This window comes from Limulus polyphemus, unplaced genomic scaffold (genome assembly GCF_000517525.1).
Source record: "Limulus polyphemus unplaced genomic scaffold, Limulus_polyphemus-2.1.2 Scaffold654, whole genome shotgun sequence".
Taxonomy (NCBI): Eukaryota; Metazoa; Arthropoda; class Merostomata; order Xiphosura; family Limulidae; genus Limulus; species Limulus polyphemus.
Window position 1 is genome coordinate 328,385 of NW_013666264.1, and position 18,075 is coordinate 346,459.

Below are 18,075 nucleotides of genomic sequence, written 5' to 3' on the forward strand. Positions count from 1 at the left end.
ACTTCAATTGTTCTATTTTATTCTATGTTATAGTGTAATATAAACACTTCAATTGTTCTATTTTATTCTATGTTATAGTGTAATATAAACACTTCAATTGTTCTATTTTATTCTATGTTATAGTGTAATATAAACACTTCAATTGTTCTATTTTATTCTATGTTATAGTGTAATATAAACACTTCAATTGTTCTATTTTATTCTATGTTATAGTGTAATATAAACACTTCAGTTGTTCTATTTTCTCTGAGTTTACAAAATGAAATATCAACTTTTGGCTGGAATTATTGTTCACATCGAGTTAGGTTAATCGGCTGCTGAAAGTAAATATGAAAAAGAAACATTTACATATTGCATATAAATAAACATCTGTACGTATTAGTTAGATGGATGGATGAATTAGGAGAAAAGCAGTTCCTTACCTGTTTTGTCACTGAGTCGATCAGCCGAACGTACATATCTTGTTCTTGCCTCACACCTACCAAGATAGAATGAAAATAATACTTGTTTTAAACAAACGTTCCATATGGAAAGTAGGTTAACATGAACACTGCTATCCCTAATACAGGTCAATTCTATAAAGAATTATTAAAACTCGAAAAGTTATTTGCGATTATTTTATAATGTTGAAATAATTTTACAGCAACATTTTACATACAGAAACTGGCAATTTCTACATTGTGTTAGTTAATGTGATGTTACAAACAATTACACTAACCTACTCTTTTGAGTTTGAAGTTTTCTCTAACATTACTACATTCTCAGCCATTATTATGTGTATGAACAATGTGATGTAAAAGTAATAGTTTCGTTACTCTTACAGCCTGTCCTTCAGAATAACTTTGTACCCTTTGAAACGCCGGTAAACCCAAATGTAAACCCATAAAACCATTAGTGTAACTTGCGTTACAAATAACTTAAACATTTTAGTATGAAGTAAAGTCAGTGCGTTCTTCAAATTAAAACGAGCCGGAGTTAGATGCCTTAACAGCTACGGGAAATGATAAAGAATTTAGTGGTTTATCTCATTAGATATATGTATAAGGACTTGTGTGTTATCAGCGTATGGTATAAAACAGAAGTAATCATTACGAATAGCAATAAAGGGTCATAATATCAGGAAAAGGTCCAACAATACATCCAACCTGTTAGCATTTCCACAGTGACCCACGCATCCCCAATCTTTACAAGTTCGTATTTGGTACTACTTATAGGCGTAAGTTAAACAAATCTCAGATTTTGAAATTTTTAGAAGCGTACATTTTGCTATCATTTTTAAATGTGGTTACAGTGCATTAACATACATAAATACTTTGATAAACACACATGTAGCAACAATTTAAACACACGTGGGTGCACCGAACTTTTCTTTCACTTTTCGTATTTGTTTTTCCTGTTCATAAGTTCTTAAACATAAGAATACAAAAGTTATTTATCATTATAATGCCCGCCCCTGGTGGTGTATTTATTTTAATATGTTATACGTTATTAGTTAGTTGACTCAACATCACGTTTGTCTACTGAATACTTCTCAATACGTCAGCTTCATAAGCAAGTTAGCCATTTGGTATTGGAAGTTGTTTTACTCAGAAATTAAAATAACCTGAGATATCATATAGTTGTACTTGAATAACAAAAACTACCTTTACTTCGTGAAAATTTGCTACATAAACAGAGTTGTGATTGCTGCATTGCTCGACTGTTCACGTGCACTCAATAAAAGTTGTAAATCCTGTGCTTTTAGGAATCCCAGTCTGTGTAAAATTAGCAAGGACCACGACACATGTCGTGTTCTAAATGACAGCATGAAGGCCTTTTCTTTCTCCAGTCCACTTGCTCGACGATGACAGACGTGAGTATGGCCGTAGAAACAGTTGCTAGAACTGGAAAGAGCGACCCTCTGGCACCGCTAGGAAAGAGGTCTAAACCCCGATCAATCCCAGTAGAATTCCGCAGAAGATCGCTGCCTCCCGAGAGGAAATAAAACGGTTGCAAAAGAGCTCCCTCGAGTGTTGCTCATGTCTTGTTCGGCACTCGCGTTACACATTTTCGCTTGTATCGTTTGTAACAAAAACACACATTAATACAAACGCGCAGGGTCACTAGTGATTTCTGAAAGAGTAAATAATTTTTTTCATACAAGTTGAGATGTACTGCTGTTCCAATGCTGAAAAGATCGTTTCGCATAAATGCATTACAGACTCAAATGGTAAAATATAATGTAGTTTGTCGGTGGAATTCTCACAATATAACCTATTGTTTTTAAATGTACCTCACAGTATAACCTATTGTTTTTAAATGTACCTCACAGTATAACCTATTGTTTTTAAACGTATCTCACAGTATAACCTATTGTTTTTAACTGTACACATTGTTTTATGTTTGCAAATCTACCTATCAATTTACAGGGGAAATCTACTAGAATGTATATATACACACACATACATCACAGTATAAGAAGTGGTATTGAATTTCAGTATTCTATGTTTAGAAGCCTCGAGCATGTGCTAAGGAACTTATAATCAGTTTATACGGCAACAAGCAGCCGCCTGGTAAACACTTTACATACTGTTTGATATTATTCACTTTTTCCAATATCGTAATTCGAATACGTTTATTTATCCCGTGATTCAGCATTTTTTGAGCAGTTTTTGGCTAATTCAATGACAATGTAATGAAAATTACAGGCAACAAGTGAATATAAGATCATTGAGCTAAGTCTACATATCAAAACTAGTGGGTTTTGTAACGTCTATAAAAGAAAACGAACTTGTCATGGGATAAGGAGAACTGTGTAAAAGTTTCACTCGGTTATGGACCACATAAAACATGTTTTTCTTAAATCAATGTTAGTTCATTATCTCTCACACATTCATCTAAATGTCTTTATATTTTTGTCGCATAAAAAGGTAAAATATGCAATTTTTGTGAATCAAATATGTATCTGAGGTTTAGGGTTCAAAGTCAATAATTAATTTAGATAATTATGTAGATCGTAACATATAACTAAATACATTGACTTCACGCATGGTAAAGAAAAATATGAGCAGATACACGTTCATTGAAATAACTGTGCACATGCACACATATGTAACGGTCAGTTTATAAATATGCGCATAACTCTTTACATGATCAATATGTATATCTATATAGAAGTTACACTTTTTGACTGACATATTGAGAATGCTTCTACAAGCAGCGTCTACATTCTAAACAGTTCAAATGGTATTTAGCCAACTGATGTTTGTAAATCATACTAAATTACTATAACATGCAATACATGATAAATCATTTCCTAGCATTGTTTAAGTAGTTTTACTAACCATGTAAATCATGTTGGTGCAGACTATGCTTTCGTGGTTGACAGATTCAGTTAAACTGTATTAACTACAGATGTCAAGAAAACATTGTTAACCAACTAACAAATATTTTGTTTTGATTTTTTTTTTTATATATATGTGAGAAATTAATTTGTTCTTCCACATATAGATGAACCGAGAACGGTCCAGTGCTTAATGTGCCGCACTGCGGAGCTGAGATTTTGTGGTTCGTGTCCTGTTACCGCCCTCCTAAAAATTCCCTAAACTTTGAAACTATTGGTGCGTTATAAGAGTCACGGCCAAACCCATCTTTTCGATCTGACAAGTGCAGCCAAAAAATTAGCAGTTGGTGGTGTTGATTTGTTGCCTTCCCTCTAGTCTATCACTTCTAAATTAGGGACAGCTAACGAAGATAGCTTTGCACGAAATCCAAGAAACAAACAAATCGTATCGTGGAAAATCTTGTTTTTTAATTGAGGTCTAATTAAAGATGTAACAACTCTTGAAGCGTAGAACTAATTAAAGTAAGAACAACCTTTTAATTCAAAAATAATGATATGATCAAACTTACAATAACGCTTTAGAATGTCAATGTAATCAGAAGTTATCCGTTTTCAGGTTACAAACCATAGAAAAGAATGCAATTCAAATTATATGTCTTTAGAATGGTATAATCGGAGAGTTACAACGATATCTATTGTGGATGTATTCAAAGTAACAATAATTCTTACAACGTGAATTTAATCATGTTACAAAAACTCTAAAATATGGGTGTAATCATGACAATTTTGTCGAACGTGAGTGCAATGAAAGTTATGACAACTCTTACGAGTACATATGTAACAAAAGCTCAATTGAAATGCAAGCAAATAATCTGGCGCGTATAAACAGCCTGGAGTAGAGGTTGCAAAAGGTTGGTGCGAAAGGCCTTAGTACTGTCATGTGACTGCACAGAGACGCTTGCTTCTAAGAAGAGATTCCGCAAGATTGTGACCGATCTGCCCATGAGTGATGTCAGGCTCGGAGATTTAGAATGCTGACGTATCTCCGTAGCTGTGCTGTAACATTGTTGAAGGTTGTCTTTTAGGGTTAAATCGACCGAAGGAATCCCTATTTTCTCTTAATCCCCTGCTATTCTTCTTTCTATTGCGTTGACTGGGCGCCATCTATGAAGAGTTTTTCTCTCGCTGTCCAGTGAGCTTACTCCACAAGTCAAAACGTCAGTAGTAATTATCAGTTACTACATTGTATCGTAACACCAAGTTGTACAGTCAGAAACTCACGGAAACGAGTATGTGTGGTTATACACATATAAACAATAACATCACTTAAAAAGTACCACACTACAAAAAACCCTGAATTAACAGCCCAATGCTACAAACAACGCAAAAAATAAATGCTTTAAATATGTCATGCTTTAAACAACTTAAAAATGCTAGCTAAATACGCCATGCTACAAAAATCATACAAATACAAATATGCCATGCTGCAACCAACTCTTAAATACATGCGTAAGGTGTACCATGCTGCACGTGTGAGAGAACAATTAAACATTTTACATAGTGATTTGAAATAAATTTGGCCTTCGAATATTTAGAGAAACATGTTGATTTCTAAGCATACAAATAGGACGCTGCCGCTTTTATAATTTTTTTTTTCTTGAGATGCAAAAGACTGTCATATAGGTAACGAAAATGGGAACAGGAACATCACTGAGAACTGAAGACCAAACTACTTACATACTGTATAATGTACACATGATAAGTTCCCATGTACGTATCATATGTTCATGTATATTCACGTACACTCTTAGTGTATAAATACACATAAATACACCAACAAAAGGAATCTACAATCAATTATATTTCAGCAACTCTGATCAGTAGAATGTATAGAGACCGTATATGGTTGAAATGCTCCAATCAGCGCTTTCTTAACGCCAATGTGTGGCTCAAACATAATATAGAAATTTTTGAAGTAAAATATAGTTGAAGTCATTATCAACTATGCACACTTTTTTCGCATTGGTTTTAATACATGAGAAATTACGTTAAGAATACATAGATGTTGTCAGCGCTTTCATATCCAAGGTAAGTAAAATAATTATATTTTCTCTGATTCTGATCATATTAATAAATAAGATAGACAAAAAACGACAAGTGAAGAACTCTTTTCTTACAGTATATTAACTATGTAAACAAATATAAATATAGCCGAGAAACTTATACTGTATCTTTATGAACCCACACTATATATACTAAAAACATTATTGTGGAATTGCTGTGAGTCATAGTTACATTACATTCTCTTACGATCAGTTGTAGAAGGAGTTTTGCTCTGGTTTATCACCAGTTGACAGATCTTTAACTGCATGGACGAAGAGTAGACAAAGGTAGAGTAGAGCAAATAAGATCTATGAATAAGTTAGGTAAACTACTCTCATTACCGAGAAAGAAATAGATACGAATGAATAGATAATTCCATGTGAAAATCATCTGATTGCATATGTTATATTTTCCACACGTTTTTCTCATCTTGACTTTTTAAGTGCGTGAATAATAAAGTGGATTTCTTTTTATTACATGATTTTAAACATTTTAAAGCTATTTGTTTTGTTTTAATGAGATCACCACCATAGTCCACTTACAACGATTAGGATCATCAAAACTTGGAATGGCAGCTTTTTACACTCCACGAAAACCCGTGTCTCAAAAATTTAAAAATTGCAGCTTCAGCATTTTTAAAATCAAATAAACAGGCTAGATACTACAGTTTTAAACAGGCTAGATACTGCAGTTTTAAACAGGCTAGATACTGCAGTTTTAAACAGGCTAGATACTGCAGTTTTAAACAGGCTAGATACTGCAGTTTTAAACAGGCTAGATACTGCAGTTTTAAACAGGCTAGATACTGCAGTTTTAAACAGGCTAGATACTACAGTTTTAAACAGGCTAGATACTACAGTTTTAAACAGGCTAGATACTGCAGTTTTAAACAGGCTAGATACTACAGTTTTAAACAGGCTAGATACTGCAGTTTTAAACAGGCTAGATACTGCAGTTTTAAACAGGCTAGATACTACAGTTTTAAACAGGCTAGATACTACAGATTTAATGTAATTTTGCCTTATTATCAAGTATTTGGAAACTTAGATAGTAAGTTGTCATATATTTATACTGAGTTATAAGCTTCTACAAAGCTAACAATTGTAAAGATTTGTAGAATTAACCTACTAAGCCTAATTTGAAGATATAACAATACAAGTATGCGTCATGTTTGTTAAAGCTGTTTAATGTAAAGTTAACTTTGGAATATGTGCCAAAAAATAAATTATACAAGATTTATAAAGTGTATGCTGAAAATAGTGATTTTTGACGTATTAGAAATTATTAATTTCAAAACAGGCTTTGTTATAGAAAGCATTTTAAATTCTGTGAGTTTAAGTAATATTTATACTAGTTTGGCTAAGTCCTGCTGCAGCAAGAGAGTAATATAAAACTATGGTTGTGTTAACAGGATAATGTTTCTTTCGGTTATACCAGTAATATTATGGGCGTGGTATGCGATATCAGGCTATTAGATTAAGGCTTAGGTCTCTAATAGATATAGTACTTTAACCTCTTATACAAAATTCACGGCGTCTCATTAGTTATGTGTCATGAAGATCGAAAAACTTTTAAGTCGTGTGATTAAATATGATTTTTTAAAGCACAGTTATCGTTGAAATTGTACTTTTTCTTCGAAAACATTAATAGTTTATAGCTTATTCTTTCAAGAAGTAAGTCTGTAAGTAAAGGGGTAATTCTTTAGGCTTACTTCAGAATTTGATAGCTCTTACTAATTAGTGTTTATTTTAATTTTTAATAATTAAATATTTATAGCTTACATTGGTCACGTGCAATGATAACTATACAGCTATATCTTGCAGTCAGAACTTATTCATAAAGTATAAAAACATTACGCAAAAGGCGATGATACTTTATTTCGTATGTGTTTTGTTAGATTTACGGTGAAAGTTTAGGCCTATCTATAAAGAAGAAAAGCAACATAAAACATACTTCCTAGTATAACTATGTGATAGTAAGACCACACTCTCACTATATATATATTAAAGCAATAGTCCGTTTACTATTGATGAAAACATTAGCTCATCTTCTGTCCAAAACGGTTATCTTTTCGTTTCTGTATGAACATAGACGTCAATTATATCCACTCTCGTGTTATATCTCTCGATAGGGTTTCGATGGAATAAGCTTGGCAAATACCTCTGTTGTCTCTTTTTGATTATATAGTTGTTGTTGTCTTTTACATTGAACACGTGCTTTTAACAGTGGTTAATCAAGATTTTAAGAATGATATAGATATTCTACATGATTGATCAAAACAATAATAAGCTAAAATGTGTCATAAAATATGATACGTTGATGAAAGCTGTCAATATATGATTTAGCTATAAATAGTAATAAATCGATGGGATTTTGGTTATAATAATTTTTAGAAAGACGTCGAAGACATTTTGAAGTTTGCAGATTGTATTATGAGAAAAAAAATTTCAAACTATTTAACATTTAGAATTTCCATTATTCGAATTCAGATATTTAGAGCCTATTTATTTAAGTTATATTGTAGCATGAATTCAGTGGGTGTGAGTTTCATGTTCCACTTGATATTCTTGTAAATCAACAAATTTTAGTATAGAAAGAGACTTTTAATTTTCCAAAACATGATAGACTTATGCAACACCTTTCGGTTCTCTTGAACCGATTATTTAGAAATTTAATGATGGTCACTGAAGCAATAGTTTATTTACTAAACTGTTTCGAGAAAACCGCTTGAAAGCATTTTTCGACACTGGTTATTCTCGTTGCTATCAAACAAGATCACTTTCATGATTAGCTCACTTACTACGTATACGACCCACTAAGTCTGAGCTGAAACACGGGAATCACTCACCCTGTAAATAGAAAAACTGGACTTACCGCTGGCGTAGAGCAGCTGAAGACGATAATGTATGCCATTGTTGGTTTTTTGCCCGTCACTTTCCTTGAAACGAGATAGAAATATATAAATAGACAAATTACATATTCATCAAAGCAGAATATCTGCATATAAAAGAGAGAATGAAAGAAAACTTATATAAAAATATCGTTACAGTAGTTGAAGCATTGATGACGGAAATTTAAAGTTGTAACAATATAAACGTAAATAGAAAATTGACTTTCATGTAAGTCACTGTTACAAGACTTTCATGCTAAACCTATCAAATTAAGGCACAAAAACGATATTATAAAAATCTGGATTAAAACACTACTTTTAATATTACATGACATGCTTTGTTTGAAAGTTAGAAAAATAGATTGTGAAGTGTAGATTTTTATATAGAAGTTGATCAAAATAAAATGAAACAATTTAAACACTTGTGCTTGTGCACAGTATTAAACACCTGTTTTGGTTCTGTATCTGTTAATACTCTTTAGCAGAAATATAACAAACTTTACATTTTTGTTGATGAAAGGAAACCATAAACCATTGGTTAAGCGTGTTTTAAACTTTCTTGCACTAATTTTCAAGACATTTATGTGGCTACAGCCAGATCAAAACATTCAATCTAGCTTGCTTCACCAGCTAAAGTTAGCAAACCCGTCCTCGCACAGCTAACAGAACGACGTTTAGAAAAATAGTTGTTGACAGAAGTTTCCACAGAATTAAACTGGAAGCTCCTTTAGTGATACCGATTTCTCTGCTATAGACTTAATATACTATAGCTTGTTTTGAATATATCAAAACATTCTCCAAACGTTTATTTTATATTTGCAAACAGAGGGGGAATTTTCTGTATGAAACACATATGACTCTCCTGACACTTCCTTCCATTATTATATGTGCGATACCTTACAAATAAAGTCTGTAAAAATAGATGCAATACGTGTATGATTATATATGAAACACATATGACTCTCCTGACACTTCCTTCCATTATTATATGTGCGATACCTTACAAATAACGTCTGTAAAAGTAGATGCAATACGTGTATGATTATATATGAAACACATATGACTCTCCTGACACTTCCTTCCATTATTATATGTGCGATACCTTACAAATAACGTCTGTAAAAATAGATGCAATACGTGTATGATTATATACATATCCATCTATATTAAACATCTTATCAGAGACAGCCAAGAGGACGGTCAAACATATAGGTAGATCACAACGATTATACATGTCGCATTTTGAAAATCAGTTCTCATGTATGTTTATAAATATGTCTTGTTTACTCTTTAAGAAATATCTATTTGATGGTAAATGGTTGGAAAAACTTTGAAAAAGCACTAAAAACATTTATATTGGTTATAAATTAGTACCTTCACAGCTGATCGCTGTTTCAGTTTTCTTGAGAGAACACCTAATTTTCATTCTGTTTTTGTATAAAAGAAAACTATATTATCCGTCTCTTTTTTTGTAAGTTTTTTTTCATTTTACATTACAAATGTCTTGCTAGTAACAAAACGCAGATAGACTGACGTAAAAAAATTCTGGAATTAAGGAGTATTCGTTATACTAATACGTTCTTTGGGCGTTTACTGCTATTTGTGTGTGTTCTGTGGCTGCTATTAGAATCAGTTTTGAAAATTAGAAGGACCAGCTACGGTCAACATTCTGCTCTATAATTAAAAACATATTACATTATGTTGTTGACTCACTGGTCTTGATGTGTTGTCTTTTGTGATTATCTACAAAGTCCGATGTGCCACCTAACAGAGCGTTATCACCTCCACTCGACGTCTAAACGATCCGATTTCTCGTGCGTTGTTTGAGGACGTCTATAAAGTTTTCACTCTTCTGCCCCTGCCGGTTGGGCGGCTAGCCGCCATTACGGCAACACTATATCACGGCTTCCTGGCATGCACGTGTGCGCCTGCTGTGTTAATCTCAACATCTTGATTTGTGAAGAGAGTCAGACTGACAGCTCTCACATCTTTGTGGAGAATCTTCCGAATTTTATGTTTTGGTTCTCTCAAACTTATAATGTTACCTACTGTTACACCAGACCAAACAAAGAAACTCCCTTCTGTTACATCAAACCAAAAATAAATAAAAATCAACTACTGTTACACCAAACTAAAGAACGATGTTAGCTACTATTATACCAAATCAAACGATATTAACTACTGTTACATCTAACCAAAGAACAATACTACCTATTGCTACACCAAATACCTGTTGCAACAAACAAGGATATAAATTACTGTTACCCAAACCAAACAACCTTATTCTCTACTGTTACACCAAATCATATAACAATAGTGTCTACTGCTACACCAACTCAAACAATGATATTAGCTAGTTTTACACGAAACCAAACAATCTTTCTCTCTGTTGTTACACCAAACGAAACGACGATACTAATTACAGTTAAACCAATCTAAGGAACCTTATCTTCTTCTGTTAAACAAACTAAACAACAATATTGACTACTGCTACGCCAAACCAAACAACGATATTAGCTAGTTTTACACGAAACCAAACAATCTTTCTTTCTATCGTTACACCAAACAAAACTATGTTATTAACTACTCTTATACGAAATAATGATAATCTTAAGAAAAAGTTAGGACTTCGACAGCATATTAAAGAAATATATTATTTTTATATAAATAAGTAGAAATCAGACAGTACCATAGCTTTTATAAGTACAAATCAGACTGTACCGTAAATTTTATAAGTAGAAATCAGACTGTACCGTAGTTTTTATAAGTAGAAATCAGACAGTACCATAGTTTTTATAAGTAGAAATCAGACTGTACCGTAGTTTTTATAAGTAGAAATCAGACTGTACTGTAGTTTTTATTTCTATGAAGTCGATGTTTAAATTATTTTGTCTATTACAGTTGTCGAAATGAAATGACTGTTTCAAGACCTCACTAGATTAGCAGAATTCAATTTATATTAATGCCTATAATACCTTATTTTCGGAGTAGGCTTCTCAGTTCTTGGTAAAATGGTGTAGGCAAACATCTTAAGAGAGCCGATTCTAATTAAGTTCCTCGTGAATGCCTTAAATTAGCTTTTAGCTAGACAAAATATTTAAGTTTAATCCATAGTCTTTACCTCTTGATTTGTATATTAAATAAAACTTCTTTGAAATTTGTTCCTCATTTGATTCTAATGTCGTTCATAATAATTCAAGTTAATATTTCTCTTCTCGATCTTCTACCATTTTCCTAAGCTTCTTAAGACAGAACCGCTTAAAGTGCAGTTACACAATTGATTTAGATCTTCACTCCTTAGGTAGGAATGTAGCGGAACAGGAAACACTGAAAAACGATTATTTTCAAATAAAAATATTATTATAACGTAAAATTATAAACAGTGTTTTGTTTGACTTTATTCTGCCCCGGGAACTGTATGTGTATGTATGCCCTAGCGAGATTTTTATGTTCCGACTTTTCAAATCTATTTAAGACACGGCTGTTTAAAACTCAAAAATTAATTCTAAAGATAAGAAACTTGGGAAGGGCTATCAGAGATGATCTTAAACCGTAATCTCGCCCCAGTTAGACATTGGTAGTACAAACTTGGGAAGGGCTATCAGAGATGATCTTAAACAGTAATCTCGCCCCAGTTAGACATTGGTAGTACAAACTTGGGAAGGGCTATCACAGATGATCTTAAACCGTAATCTCGCCCCAGTTAGACATTGGTAGTACAAACTTGGGAAGGCTATCAGAGATGACCTTAAACCGTAATCTCGCCCCAGTTAGACATTGGTAGTACAAACTTGGGAAGGCTATCAGAGATGACCTTAAACCGTAATCTCGCCCCAGTTAGACATTGGTAGTACTTAATAATTGCTACTTATATGCAGATAGCATATATTACTAAAACTTAAAAGGAAACCGACATAGCCTCTTTAAGACTAAACACTATTTACACTATTACAGTAATTCATTAGTATTATCACGGAAGATATTTTACATTGTTAATGTTCAGAGACTATTGACAGAGAAATATATATATAGTTCAATTTAAACTTAAAAGTATCTGTAAAATCTAGCATATTGGGTTGACCATAATGAACTCACGTTAGGCCAATAAACGCCTAACTGTTCTTTGATTTATCATCTCACCGCTATCACTCACAGTGGATCTGACTATTTAACCTACAAGCTTTTTTAAAAGTAGGTCCCTATTTCTTTAAGCCACTTCAACCTTATTTAACTTTATGTTCTTATAATAATATTTAATACCCCAGTGGCGGCCTTATTTTTCGGATGTAAGATAGCCGTTGAGAAGAAACAAATTGAGATTTTTATAGTTTCACAGCTTCATAAGGCCCAAACAACTTGAAATATGATTTTTTATAGTGAACATTCACCTATATTTCACAGTTTTCATTCTAATCAGCTCACAGAGCTGACTCAGATCGTTTATTCAGACGATATTACCGTGACGTTTTTGACTCCAGAAAAATAAGCTATTAATTTTTGATCGGATTGAGAACAAACATTCAATATCGCATCACAACTTCTGCTTATTCTAAATTTTATATAAATTTATTTTAGAAAAGAAAGGGAAAAATTTGTTTCTTCGTCCAATGAATAAAAAACTATAACTTCAAGAATATATAGAAAACTTTATAAACGTGTTCATTAAATGTATTATTTATATTCTAAACAGGATAATATTGTGAATATTCTATATACTATTGCTGAAATTTACCAATATGTCTGTGATATTTTCAATCCTCTTCAAAGGAATGTTATTAAGATCATGTACTTAAAGGGAGCCAGGAATAACCTAATGAACATTTTAATTATCCTTCAATACTCTAATACAGTCTATTGCAAAATAATATAATGATAAATATACATTTCATTATAGCTACATAAGGTTTTGGTAAGTTGGAAAAATGAGAAGCTAAATGTTTGAATGTCAGAATGATAACTGGATAAAAAGTCCAATGGGATTTTTATCATATTTATTAGGCCTAATCAATCTCTTGAGTAGTTTGGTTGTTGTAGATATTTGACCATTTGAAGATTTGTTGAGACTGGTTGGATAGAGAAGTTGAGTACAATGTGCAGGTATGAGATTAGTTGGATGATATAATACCCTCATTCTGAAGGTTCTGGGTTCAGTTTCGATGTGTAGTTGGTTAAACATTTTAATGAATTGCTGGTTAAATAAGAATAATCCAAATAAGTGAGAAGTTAAATATTTCGTGATAGTTGATTGGCTTTTGTTCGTTAAGAGGATGAATTTGTAGAAGTTTGGATTTGTTTATGTTTTGGGTGTATCATTCATTGTCTATATTTACTCAACAGTTTACTGCACTTACATGGCCTTATCCTTAAGGTTGATGCGTTTTGTTTTCTCGGTTGGAATGATGGATTTGGTGGGTGAAATGTGCAGACTTGGAATTAATCGGATTTTGATAATGGTCTAAATTTCTGTGGTAGACATCGTTATGACAGTGTATCAATGAAAAATTAACAATCAATCTCATTATTGATAAAGATTGAAAAATAAGTCATAAAAAATAGTTTTTAATATAACTATAACTGAAGAAAACACCAAGGTGGCATAATACAAATAACTTACAAAATAACTATAGCTGAAGAAAACACCAAGGTGGCATAATACATATAACTTACAAAATAACTATAACTGAAGAAAACACCAAGGTGGCATAATACATATAACTTACAAAATCGAAGTTGTTAAAATGAAAATAAAACAACATACAGATATGAAATATTTCTTTCTACATAGAAAGTTTTTCCTTTATGGGCATCAATCACAAAGAAAGAGTAAAATCGGCAACAGCAAACAGACAGAAAAAGTTTGTGGTTTCTGAATATTTGAATAATAAAAAGATTGGAAAGCCTTGTGAGAATAAAGGCAACCGAAAAGCCCTATCTACCCAGGACAGCGCTAACTGGAGCCTCCTGTGTCTCTATTTAATGTAACAAATTGGAAACCTTTCCAAGCAAATTGCCTGTAGCTATGAACACCACAGAACATACTCACAACGGGAGATCAAGAGGGAAAGGGATAACCAGATGCGCGTGGAGCATGAAGCGCACTTGACGTCGTTGTAGGTATTCTCTAATATTGCAAGTTGATCTCTACAATTATCTCTGAGATTTGTTTGAACACTATGAGACAACTATTTGTGTTCAACATGAAGCGATTGTAATTTTTTCTCTGCAATAATAATTCACAATAGCTGTTCCGGGTAGATTTACTTGCAAACTCGTAGACTTTAACAACATACACAATAACACCCATACGTTTATGTACACATACATAAATACATTATATGAAGGCATCAGAAGACTATGTACAATACATACATATGTATCATATCATTCTGGAATTTGCATTTCAAAGCCGCTTATTTGTGCAGAGGTTAAAGGAAAACTAATTTTTATTTTGTTCTGCTGAAAGAGATTACTTAGCTCCAAGGCTACGAGTGACAATGTTAATGTAAACTCAGTGGATATATAAGTGCTCCAGTTAATCTGTGTGCTTGTCCCTTGCTCCATGAATGCTCCCACTGAAAGCAAAATACGTATTATTCGCTATGTTTATTATCATACCTACGCTTTATCGTACAAAGCATCAACTCCTTTATGAGTATAATCGATATATCTTTACTGTAACACATGCTACCTTAACTATGTCTTTAATCAGCTATTATTCCTTCCTTATAAGAAGAAGGGGACACATAGAATTGGAATACATTTATCTTCTTAACTTTTATTGATAATTTGAGTTCAACAAAAACTTATAAGTTTACAGGTAAAAATTGATGCATTTAAAACGTGTAAATTACAGTTCCACAATGAAGATGAGAGCATGGGCGTATAGTCAATATTTACCAACACCTATCAAAGAAATCGTCAATTAAACTAAATTAATGAAATACTTAATATGTTGATTTCTGTAGGAGTCTACGCACAAATACAATTGTGGTAAGAAAGAACAGGTAGGAAATAATATGAAAACAACTACAAGTTTGTTCAGAAAAAGATAGAACAGTCAACTCAATTACTGATTACCAACTGAGTTTTCAGAAAACAAAACATTCGAGGCCATCAAAACTAAACATTAAAATAGTTAGTCAATGCGGATCAAGTAGATGGTGTGTTTATTTGTTGGATTTCGCGCAGAGATAATCGCGAGCTGTCTGCGCTAACAGTCCATAAATTTGAAATGATGGATTTGATAGAAGGTAGCTAGTCAATACAATTCACCACCAACTCTTGAGCTACTTTTTACCAACGTGCAGTGGGATTGACCTTCACATTATAACGCTCACTGACTGAAAAGAAGAGCATGTTCGACGACGGGTTTCGACCCCACGACCGACAGATTGCGAGTCGAGGGCCCTAACGGAGCATGCCAGGATGCAAGTAATTAGTTAAATAAACTAAACCTTGAATTATAATACTAGGAAGATATTAGTGGAACTGGGATGTTTTATAAATAATTGTGAGCATACTGCGAGACTGCGAAAATATACTGATTTTCTACAATGAAACTTTATATCTGAATCATTACGCAAAAAGAGTAAAACTTGATCAACGAAAAATATTAGTGTATAATATGTCGTGTTTTTGTTTTTTACCATAAAACTACAAAATGAGTTATCTGTGCTTTGTTCACGTAATGAGATTAATTGGTTTTATTTTGTTATTCGGTTCATTTCAGTACGATATGCACTGTCTAAAAAAATTCTTCACGTCAACTCTATTCTATAAATGTATTGAATCAATACAACTTTTTAACATACATTTCAGTGCAATAACTTGTGTGGAAAAAGTGGCTTTAAATATTAAATTCTATCAGTTATCTTACACGAACCCCCAAGTGACACTGCGGTAAGTCTGTGGGCTTATAACGCTAAAATTGGGTTTCGATATCTGTGGTGGGCTGAGCACAGAATAGCCCATTGTGCAGCTTTGTGCTTAACAACAAAACAAATCACTTGCACTTACAATGTTGAATCAAAGTAAGGAAAAAAACAAACAAAAAGCAGAAATTATTTTCATTTCTATAAATTTAGATACACCATAACCCTACTTCTTCCTGTAATAAAATCGATCATATCAGTTTGTTAAATGGTTAAGCCTACACTTCAATTATTTTGGGTGAGAAGGGAGGTGACATTTTCATTTGAAGATTGAAACTTGTACAGTTATGCAAAATGCGTCACATTGCTAATAATTTAATTCTATGCTATGACATGAACTGAGCTAATAATTTAATCCTATGCCATGACAGCAACTGAGCCAATAATTTAAACCTATGCTATGACATGAACTGAGCTAATAATTTAATCCTATGCCATGACAGCAACTGAGCCAATAATTTAAACCTATGCTATTCCATCAACTGAGCTAATAGTTTAATCCTATGCCATGACAGCAACTGTTACTCGATGTTCAACAGCTTTATTTAAACAATTACTAATCAATATTTTTACATATCCTACTGCAATATTTTTGTTAGAGAATTTTAGTGCAAAGCTACTCAAAGGGCTGTCTGCGAATAACCGTCTCTAATTTTAAACCGACAAACTTAAGAGAAATCGCTAGTCAACAACACCTACCACCAACTCTTAAGCTACTATTTTCTGACCGAAGAATAAAATGTGATTAGTTTGTAGCGTACCCACGGCACCGAAGAGCGGATAGCGTTTTTTCTTTTTTTCAGCAAAGGAATGTAAACCATTACTTAACCTTCAGAATTTTATTTTTGGATGAAGCATCAGATTTTTTTAAATTTGGACCATCATTTCGTTTTGTTTAAGCCTATCAAGAATATACAGCCAAACATAAAGGAATGTCCCAAAATGATATTGCGACATTTAATGACAATACAGTTTTGTGTATATCAGAGGACACTCGGCGAAGATCCTGAGTCATACTTTTAATTTATTTATTTTGTGGTTGAAGCATCAGATTTCACAAATTTGAGCCATCATTTCGTTCTTCTTAAGCCTATCAAGAATTACAGTCAAACTAAAGGAATGTCCCAAAATGATATTCATAGTTAAGTAACAATTTAACAACGAAGTAAGTTAAGTTTGTTTACTAAATCATCAACAACTTCTTCTGGAAAGGTAAAATCGTTCGATGTCTAACAAATAAAATCTACTAATCCACTAATCTGATTAGTATTACATTGATAATGGAGAGAGAGAGAATAGAAATTACTTGATTCATCACGTATCGAGTTAAATCCCAGGCTGTATCAGCTGCTCATATGGATAATTTTATCAACTAACCAATCATCTGCTTATGTAAATAGAGGTGTGTATTTCATTTTTTACACAGCAGTAAGTTTAATATAAATTATTCACTGATTCCAAATTTAATTAAACTCTTAACGAAATTGTTTTACTAAACAATTTTTCTTTTGGACTCTATTTTTGCAACAATATTTCAATATCACTATGAAAAAGGAACATTTTATAATATTTAAGTAACAAATTAACTTTATAATACTGTAAAGCATGTTTCTCTTCATTTTAATTTTCGTTTTAGAAACTTTGTCTGTTGTATTAATTACTCCATATTAATTGTTTTTTAAAGTTAGTCTCCTTCAGAAAGATGATTTCTTGGCTTTATAACTACTCCATTCATATGGTCTCTATTCATGCACAGGTGGTAAAATAGGCGTGGTTGATAAAATAATGACACAGAGAATGGGCAGACAATCAAAATAATATTCTAACAT

General features: G+C 32.6%; 1 protein-coding gene across 2 annotated transcripts in view; it reads right to left on the reverse strand.

Annotated features, from left to right (window-relative positions):
• LOC106459730 (transcription factor COE3-like) overlaps nucleotides 1-18,075 on the reverse strand; it is a 121,559-nt gene that overhangs the window by 91,278 nt on the left and 12,206 nt on the right. For both annotated transcript variants that reach the window (XM_022386268.1, XM_022386269.1), the window contains exons 3-4: nucleotides 8,300-8,363; nucleotides 423-478 (exon numbers count right to left, since the gene is read on the reverse strand). In XM_022386268.1, the coding sequence (XP_022241976.1) occupies nucleotides 423-478; nucleotides 8,300-8,363 (120 nt within the window). The remainder of the gene's footprint in view (nucleotides 1-422; nucleotides 479-8,299; nucleotides 8,364-18,075) is intronic.